The sequence below is a fragment of the Muntiacus reevesi genome, chromosome 2, assembly GCF_963930625.1.
Source record: "Muntiacus reevesi chromosome 2, mMunRee1.1, whole genome shotgun sequence".
In the NCBI taxonomy this organism is placed as follows: Eukaryota; Metazoa; Chordata; class Mammalia; order Artiodactyla; family Cervidae; genus Muntiacus; species Muntiacus reevesi.
In genome coordinates this window covers 146515882-146525421 of record NC_089250.1, presented here as the reverse complement: position 1 = coordinate 146525421, position 9540 = coordinate 146515882, and the positions used below count along the sequence as shown (strand labels likewise).

At 53.8% G+C, this 9540-nt stretch overlaps 1 protein-coding gene across 2 annotated transcripts in view; it reads right to left on the bottom strand.

Moving 5' to 3' along the window:
- Nucleotides 1–395: 395 nt before the first annotated feature.
- Nucleotides 396–9540, bottom strand: part of PDCD11 (programmed cell death 11) — a 43109-nt gene continuing 33964 nt past the window's right edge. Inside the window, exons 26-36 of one of the 2 annotated variants that reach the window (XM_065923253.1) lie at nt 7430–7486; nt 6512–6634; nt 5831–5953; nt 5180–5480; nt 4859–4975; nt 4085–4234; nt 3615–3865; nt 2755–2923; nt 2106–2259; nt 1446–1611; nt 396–729 (exon numbers count right to left, since the gene is read on the bottom strand). In XM_065923253.1, coding sequence (XP_065779325.1) covers nt 558–729; nt 1446–1611; nt 2106–2259; nt 2755–2923; nt 3615–3865; nt 4085–4234; nt 4859–4975; nt 5180–5480; nt 5831–5953; nt 6512–6634; nt 7430–7486 — 1783 coding nt within the window. In that variant the 3' untranslated portion in view covers nt 396–557. The remainder of the gene's footprint in view (nt 730–1445; nt 1612–2105; nt 2260–2754; nt 2924–3614; nt 3866–4084; nt 4235–4858; nt 4976–5179; nt 5481–5830; nt 5954–6511; nt 6635–7429; nt 7487–9540) is intronic. The other variant, XM_065923254.1, reaches the window with a different exon arrangement.

Below are 9540 nucleotides of genomic sequence, written 5' to 3'. Positions count from 1 at the left end.
TCTCAGGCACTCGGGCCCCTGAATTTTCCGTCTGGGCTCTGCCTCTCCTCCTGTCCGAGCCTCACAGCCTTCACCAAGGGGCACAAGGGACCACGGAGCTGAGGCAGAGGCAAGGTCCAGAGATCCCATAATCTAGAAGGTGTGGCCTGCTCCCAGGACCCTGCTCATCACCCCACCCACACCCCCGGCTGGACCAAGAGCCCGCCAGGACCACAGTGGGATCCTGACTCCAGGGTTGTGGGTAGTCGGCCCTCCATTCCTGCTCCCAGGGACCTCCCACGAAGGAGACTCTCAGGTTCTCTGGGGACCCAGAAGCCTGCTGCCTGCAACCAGTGAGCAGCCCCAGAAAAGGAAAAAGATGAAACAGATTGGTTCTTAACACAAGCAAAAAGGAATTATAAGAAATCTCAAATTCTTTTTTATCTTGACAGGATTACCCCAACGATGCTGCAGAAAAAGCAGCACTTAAATAGAGTCCCCAGGCAACACAGTTTCTCAACTGCCCAGGAGCCTGAGGGTCGGCCAGGCTGTCGCAGTGCCCTGGAGCCAGCCGGCCCCTAGTCGTCCATCATGGAGCTCTTAGCCTCCACGTATTCCAGGGCCTTTGCCTTTACTGCCTGCACATCCTTCTCCGAGCCGTGTTGCTTCTCATAGTCCAGGTAGCGCTTGAAGAAGAATTTCATTCGCTTGGGGGCCAGGCTCAGGTGAATGACCCGCTCGAAGATGTCCCTGGGAGGGAAAGCAGATGGCGTTTGCCTCTTAAGTCTCTGGCCACATGATTCCTAGCTGACCTTCACTCACTGCTCTCAGGCTCTGGCGCACTCCCACTTCTACCTTTATTTTTATTCCTATTATAAACTGTCACGTCAGTGGACAGAGAGAACACCACCCTTGCTTTCCAGAGGAGCAGACTGAGATGTTACAAGACCGAGTGCCCTGAAGGCACACAGTGAATCACGACAGAGCTAATGGGATGGGACAGCCAGTGAGATGTGGATCTGTGAGGACGGCTCTGCTTAAAACTCACTGAGAGGCGTGGGCGAGGCACCATCTCTTTCTGGACCTCAGTCCAGCCATCTCTAATCCTCCCTGTCTTGGGGGGATGCTAGCGGTGATCGGTGAGATCATGCCTGTGATCACTCTACAATGAGAGCCAGGCTCAGCATCAATTATGAGGAAAACCCAATCTCCTGACTCCCAGGCCTGGGGCCAGCCTACCTCCCAGCTGAGGTTCCAGCCAGACCGGTGGCTGGCCCCCGAGGTAGAAAAAGAAATTAGAAATGTGAATGCTACAGAACCTGCTGTGTCATCTCAAAGCCGTTTTTTCCAGACAAAGAGAACTGGGGTGCCGGGAGCTGCTGTGGGGCTGAAACTCCTCCGGGTGGTCAATGCCCGCCCCTGCCCTATCACAGAGAGTGAGGCCTCAGCCCGCCCTCCCCTCTCACCGGGCTTCCTTCTGGCTGCCATGCTTGATGATCATGTCGATGTAAACCGACCAGACGTCCGTGCGCTTTGGGTAGGCACTCAGTGTGCTCTCAAAAATGGCCCTGGCACGTTCTGCATCCCCCAGCTGGAACTCAAGCTGGGCAAACTTGGCGATGACATCCACGTCTGCAGGGAGAGGACGGCTCAGACACAGAAAGCAGAGACGCCCTCAGCACAACACGTGACACCGCGGGCAGAGTGTGACGCCTGATTCCCCGCCCTTGGGTCCTGAGACCCAGGTGATGACAAGAGGGACGCAGGGGCGGGTTGAGGGCTAAACACACAGATGGGTGCTGCTCTACGACTCCCGAACAGCAGACACTCTACTCTCTGGGCCCAGAAGGTGGACGGGGGACGGGAGGTGGGCTTTGGGGCAGGCAGGCACAGGCCAAAGAATTGATGCTAATCCCTTTTTTGTTCCTCAACCTCTGGAGTTCAGCATTTAAAATGCAACACGAGCACATGTTCACGAGCATATAATCAACAGAGAGCAAGCTACGTACCCTCCAGAAGGATTCCCTAAACCAGCCCTTGGATGAGAAGACCCCCCTTGCCCCTGCCCAGATGCAGGGAGTCTACTGTGCTCAGGAACTGGGTGAGTGGAAGGAACGAGCACTCACGCTCCTTCTTAGGCAGGCACTCGAGGGCTCGCTGCATCACACGGTGACTGGCCTCCGCCTTTCCCCTCCGAAGAAGAAAGGCGCCGTATTTGACCCAGACAGCTTTCTCCTGCCTGAAACGCTTCAGCATCCGGTTATAGAGTTCACCAGCTTCCTGTGGGACAAATGATGTAAGCTGACGACAGCAGGTGAGAGTGGAGGGGGCAACGACAGAGACAGATGGCGACGCTCGTGGAAAGCTAGCCCTGGGCTCAGGGGCTCCCTCGGTGTCCAGGCCCCGATCCAGGTATGTGAGGGGAAAGGGCAGGCACCCAGGATGAGGAGAGCATGTGCTGGGGAGTCTCCCTCCTAATCCCATGCCGCGAGGAGGTCGAGACTAGAAGAGAGCGTGAGCGTGATGAAGGCGAGAGACGGAAAGGGGTGACTGGGCTATATCACCTCCTGTCTGTGACACCTCTGTTGGTGGCTCAAGGGTGGGGGAAACGACTTCTCCCACCTGGAAGATGAGCAAGCCTGGGGCAGGACTGGGCCCAGAGGCAGGGGTTTCCCCCCTCCCCGAGACATCCCTGCTGCCTCAGAGACTTCCAGGAGCTTGTCTCTGAGTGGCTGAGGCCCCTCTGGAAGCTGGCCGCCTGGCCCAGACCCCTACCTGGAATTTCTCTGACTTGGTGTAAATGTCAGCCAGATGGAGAAAGACCTTGAGAGGCTCATTGTACTGCACGGCCCGCTCGAAGACCTTGGTCAGTGACTCCTGGGAGCCATACATGTTTTCTAGGTTCAGCAGGGCCACCCACACGTTCAGCTTCTCTTGCTCCTCTCTGGAGGGAGAACAGTCAGCGTATGAGTCCATCCTCTCAGTCCCATGAGCCCCCACTCCCAGTTGGGGGACTGGAACTATGTCCCCCTCCCCAGGCTCCACCCATGGCCTCAGTCCCCACCCACACAAGCCGGCACTCAGAGCCCCCGTTCCCACTGCAGCTCACGTGGAAGCAGGAACCCTGATCCATGGCTGCGGGGTCTGAGGCTCCCCTGGCTTCTGCCTCCACTTGTGGGAAGGAAATCTACCAAATCTCAAACTGGCCTGAGGTCTGGGCTGGACGGGGCAGAACCTGTGGTCTGAATCTCCCCTCAAACTAGGATAATGATGCAAAGGAGCACCATCCCTCTTCACTAGCTTTTGGGAAACCTGTCAGACCCTCGGCCTGGATGATGGTCACTACCAGGATTTTCACCCAGGTTCGTGGAGAGGCAAGTTTTTCCTCTTCTACTTTTCTCTAAGTGGGGCACCTAAAGTGTACGAACTCATGGAAATGTGACTCCAGCTCTCTCAGTGAAGAGGACCATGAAATATAAATGAGCAGATCTATGTCACGGCCAGCCCGTCTCTGAGAGAAAGCCTGTGAACCCACGGGCCCTGGTGGCAGTCACCCAACTGCTGTCGGCCTGCGGAGGAGACATGGCCCTCCCTGAGGAAAGACGGGGCCCAAAGCAGGATGGCGGGGCCGGGACCTGAAGGAGATGGTCTTGAGCGCCCTCTCGGCCACAGCCCGGGCCTTCTCGATCTCCGTGGCCTGCAGGTGGAAGGCCATGTACTGCAGCCACAGGAGGGAGCTGCTGGGCGAGCTCAGCACCAGGCGGTCAAAGTCCTCTGCCGACTCCGGCTGTCGCCCAGGATCCATCAGCGCCTCCTCGATGCGGGACAGCTCCTTCTCGGCCTTCTGCTTCTCCAGCTCCCTCTCCTTCTTGCTTTTCTTCTTCTGCTGTGGAAAGCAGAGCAGCAGGTGAGTCGTCTGCTCCTCAGGCCCGGAGAGGTCTGCAGTGGAGGCCAGGAGCTGGCAGGGCAGTTCCCGGCTCAGCAAACACTCCCAGCCTGGGACGGCCCCGCCCGCCAGAAGAGACACCGGGGTTAGGGCAGAGCATGGGAGCCTGGCAGAGCCAAGGGTCCCTGCGAAACGGTGATGCCCTGGAAGATACGTCACCGTGACTTGCTCTGGCTTCTCGTCCTCCTCGCTGTCCGAGCTCTCTCCATGAGGTGGCAAGGCCGGGGTCAGGGTGTCCAGACCCACATCCCAAACGAAGCCAGAAGACAGCTGCAGCCGGGGTGCTTCTGCTGGCCTGGTCAGCTTCTCCTGAGGATCAAAGGAGCACGTAAGGCCAGCACTGGGCCCAGTGGCCCCTGCTCCCCAGCCCCTTCCCACTGGAGGAGCAGGGGCTCCCTCCGTGCCAGAAACCTAGAGGTCTAGACCAGGCTACACCCTGGTCCACTAGGGAAACTCACAGGAGTGATGAAAAGCTTTCTTTGTAAGTAAGTAAATTTAAGTAATAATTTTTTTAAAAGCTACATATGCACACATACATTAATGCTAGCACAGAGGTGTGCCAAACGTTCTGAGGGTGGCAGGAAGCCCTTCCACACCCGTCCTCAGTGTTGTCCTCATTTCTCACAGGAAGACACAGGCTCAGACAGGCTAAAAGCCTTTCTTTCTTTGCCGGCTCTCCCACCTCCTGACTAATTTAATTTAGCTCCACTTAATACATGTGGATTAGAATTGACTTTTAAGTCCACTTAATGGTTAGCACGGGCCCTGTCCTTAGGACCTGATGATCAACTGAGGAAACTAGCCTCGCCACCTTGTCCTATTTTACAGAAAATGAGGACAAGAAAGGGGTGCTGATGACAGCCCAGTCCTGAGGCAGGAGACCAGGGACCTTCCTCCCGGAGCAGCCTCCTCCCCAGCCCCACCACCCCTCACCTTGGGCAACACGCTCATCTCTTCTACCTCTTCTTCTCCTTCCCGGTAATACACTTCCACGCCACTGTCGTCCTCCTCAGACAGGGCAGCTTTCTTCTGCTTCTTGTTCCCGATTTCCTGGGATGGCAGGCAGGGACGATGCTGAGTCTCGCTTCTCTTCCTGGCCCAGGGGGCGCTTGATCCCTGCCCTCGAGCAGCACCCAGTGCCCCACCCAAACTCAGCTGCTCTCAGTCCAAGAGGCTGAGGCGAGGCAGCTGCTGGGGGCTTCTGAAAGGCTCGCCTTCTCACGCGAGGGGAGGCCATCTTCCCAAGGGCCCTACCTGCTCACCGCTGGACTCGGGGTGCGGCCGCTTGCCCAGCTTCTTTGCCTGGGGCTTCTGGGGCTCTTTCTTATCCTTGCTGGGTGGCTGCACCCCCTCCTGCCCCTTCCCAGTTCTCCTCTCTTTCTGTTTCTGCTTCTTCTTCTCCTTTGCTTTTCCTTTGTGGTCTCTCTCCGCTGCCTCCGTTTCCCTCCCCTCTTGCTTCGGAGGTGGCTGTCCCAGGGGGGCAGAAAGCGCGTCCTGCTTTCCAGTGTCGCCGGGAAGAAGTGACAGCTCTACCAGGCTCTCCCGATGGTTCAGGCTATGACAGGACGACAGGGAGAGTGGATGACGAGGACTACACAGTACAATGGGTCCACCCCCACCTGCCCTGGAATCCACTCAGTCATCTTAGGACTGACCCACACACTGTACGACACTCAGTATAAAAACACAGAGCACGGCTGTGCTGCCCCTTCCTCCAGCCCCAACTACAGGTGCTGTGCAAAGAAAAGGCTATGCACCCGCTCTCAGGAGCTGAGGCAGAAGGCACCAAACAGAGGGATTTCATGGACCGCATTTATCATGACCTAGGCCATGATGTTTATAAAGTTTACCTCTCAGTCTCCTCCCAGAGTTCCCAGAGAAAGGGGTGAGAGAGAAGGCACCCACCGTAGGACCTTGGCTGTGAGCAGCTTCCCCTCGGGGAGGTGTCTGTCATAAGGAGCTTTCTTGGACTGGTTGTGCTGGGAGACGTGCGGGTGTTGGGCCAAACCCGTAACTGAGGGGCCAAGGCTGACAGGAGAGAGACAAGCGTCCCGTGGTCGTAAACATGGCAGCGGAGTCCCAGCCAAGTCAGCGCCCGCACCCTCCCAGAGACCCAGTGGGACAAGGATTTACAACAGACACAAGGTTCTTGGCATTCAACTAGCTGAAGAGGGCTCTGTAGACTGGAAAAATCATCCAGCATAATGGAGATATAATTGAAAGGTATTTTTCACCCCATATCAGAGCATCACAACACACAACTCAAAAGCTGCTAGAAAGACAGAAGAGAATAAGAAAACATAATAACAGCAGGGGAGCCTGCAACGTCTGGTGCTGTAGTTCACGGAATACTCACAAATTGTGACATGCCATATTCTTTGTCCAAAACACAGAACAGAAGAATAATTTAAAACTTCTTTTAAAAGTATGAAAAGACTTGGAATTTAAAACACTGCGGGAACTCAGAGTCTTCTTCCTTCACGTTCCTTCAGAGATGGTGACTGAGGGAGCAGTGGGGGCCAACCAGGACAGGCTCCTGGAGGACACTCGGGGTTGGTCCACGTGCCCAGGCTCTACCTCACTCACCCTACGAGCACGCCGGACGGCTGCACGGACTTCACGAAGCCCCTCAAGAGCTGCCCTTCCTCAAGGTCCTGGATGGAGTTAATCTCTGGATCTGTTATTTTGCTTTTCGTCTCTGGGTTTGTCCTAAAGGAATAAAAAGGCTTACACACATACCTCTAACCCTTTGCCCACCCTCACCCCTAACTCTCCCATGATAATGTGCTCAGTCACTCAGTCATGTCAGACTCTTTGCCATCCCATGGACTGTAGCCCGCCAGGCTCCTCTGTCCATGGAATCTCCCAGACAAGAATCCTGGAACCACTTGCCATTTCCTACTCTAGGGGATCTTCCCCACCCAGGGATCAGGCCCACATCTGCTGCATCTCCCTCACTGGCAGGACTCTTTGACCGCTGCCCTACCTGGGAAGACCTCCTCTGGTAACAACTCTTTGTAAGAACGTGACTCTGGACCTGTCAGTAGGACATCACCTGCAGAGCCCAGCACCACCTTCTTCTGAAGTCCTGTCCGCTCTGGACAATGCTAATAGTAACAAGCAGAGGATGAGCAAGCCAGAGGGAGGTCAAGCCTCATAAATGTCCATTTCAAACCATGACTCCAGGCCAATCCACTTAATGGCACTCGCCCCTGCTGTGTAACCCTGGGGGCTACATCACCTCCCTTCACCAGGACCACCAACAGGCAAGCCCAAGCCCCACTCTGGATGTCTGCACCCTTCCCTGGGAAACAAGAGCCTGAGCAGACAGGTTCTACAGTTAGAATGTCTTCAGCTTTTCTGGATAAAAACAGGGCCGGGAATAAAGCAGGTGAGCAGTGAGGCAAACTGGGAGGCCCAAAGCTCTGTCAGATCCATGCAGCCTCTCCTCAGTCCTCTGGGAGGTACTTCCCCGATTCTTATCCTGATGACACAGACACTCACCTGGACGATCTCAGCGACAAAGTCACTACAGGGCTCGCAGCAGACAGGACGTAACACCTAGAACGGGAGCAAAGGAGAAGGCAATGCAGACCCCAGAACCTTGGGAGATGGCAGAGGGCCTCGGCTTCCTCTCACAAGGCTGAGCAACAGGCCAGAGTGAGGGCTCTGCTCTTCATCCTGCTGACCACCTGCTGAGGGACTCGGGACAAGGCCCTTCTCTGGGCTTCAGTGTACTAGTCCAGCAAGTAAAAGCAGCGCTACTTGCTCTTCTCACCCAAGAACAGTGTGGGCAGGAGGAAACCAGAGGACACGCAAGCCCTCTGGAAGGCATGCAGAGCCACATGGGGAACACTCAGGAGACGAGACCTGCCCCGTGTCAGTGGTTGGGAGGGTTTGATCTCATGGAGAGACTCACCCAGGGAACCGTGGCAGGGATGGTCCAGGACCACTGCAGATTCACAGTTCAGAGGTGGCCCCCTGAATGAGACCTAAGCAGAAAAGGCTTCTGGGGGGAAGGCAGGGTTTACTCTTGCTAGGGTACTTCCACACTCACATCACAGAAAATAGCAAATAATAGCCCGGAAGTCACAGGGTCAGGAATCTCATCAGAAGGAAGGGTCTCAGCAACAATACAGCCCAAATCCTCCCACAATGGCATCTGTGTTCCCCACCAGGGTATCACGGCCCTTAACGCAGGCAAGGAACTGAAGGGACTGTCTGCCTTTAGGGAGTTAACTTATCCACATTTGAGAGTCGAATGAACTACAACTGAACACTACTCATATGCTTAACTATTCAGTTCAGTTCAGTTCAGCCGCTCAGTCATGTCCAACTCTTTGCGACCCCATGAATCGCAGCACACCAGGTCTCCCTGTTTATCACAACCTCCCGGAGTTTACTCATACTCATGCCCATCGAGGCAGTGATGCCATCCAGCCATCTCATCCTCTGTCATCCCCTTCTCCTCCTGCCCCCAATCCCTCCCAGCATCAGGGTCTTTTCCAGTGAGTCAACTCTTCGCATGAGGTGGCCAAAGTATTGGAGCTTCAGCTTCAACATCAGTCCTTCCAATGAACACCCAGGACTGATCTCCTTTAGGATGGACTGGTTGGATCTCCTTGCAGTCCAAGGGACTCTCAACAGTCTTCTCCAACACCACAGTTCAAAAGCATTAATTCTTCGCTGCTCAGCTTTCTTCACAGTCCAACTCTCACATCCATACATGACCACTGGGAAAACCATAGCCTTGACTAGACGGACCTTTGTTGGCAAAGTAATGTCTCTGCTTTTTAATATGCTATCTAGGTTGGTCATAACTTTCCTTCCAAGGCGTAAGCGTCTTTTAATTTCATGACTGCAATCACTATCTGCGGTGATTTTGGAGCCCAAAAAAATAAAGTCTGACATTGTTTCCCCATTTATTTGCCATGAAGTGATGGGACCAGATGTTTAACTATAAGGTTACTTAAAAAAATATTTTGCTAAAAATAAAAAATAAATAAAAACAAAAAAATCACATCCATATTTTGTAAGGCTAAAGAAAACAGAGATGATTCTGGATTTCTCTGTGACATTCTTCTTCTCCTAGGCCCTGGGCATTTTTGTGCTGTTGAGCTCTGGCAAGTGGTTGAGAATGAAAGCAGGTGCTGGTGGCTGGGACACTCGAGATGGGAAATGGCAATTACTACTTTCCAGTCTCAGCCTCCGGAAGGCACCTGCTCCATCGCTGGATAATTGTGTGCTACTGTCAGAAAAGTATGTATTGTACCAAGCTGAAATATGCCTCTCCAATGCTAGTTTATTCAGGCTATAAAATGATTTCAAAACTCTGAAGCAGGTTCATTTCTATGCATCCAAAATAGTTAATAAAGCAACTTAACCAAACAAAGCATAGAACAAATGTAAACAGCCAATAACCATGAAAAATGTCCAGTAAAAGAAATTCAAATTAAATTAAGAGATCAATCTTGGCCTAGTCAATGGCAAAGATTAAAAATTAAGAATATCCAGTGTTGGATAAAGTTAAGTTCCAGTGTCGAGACTTTCCTGGTGGTCCAGTGGTTAAAACTCTGTGCTCCCAATGCAGGGAACGTGGTTTTGATCCCTAGTTG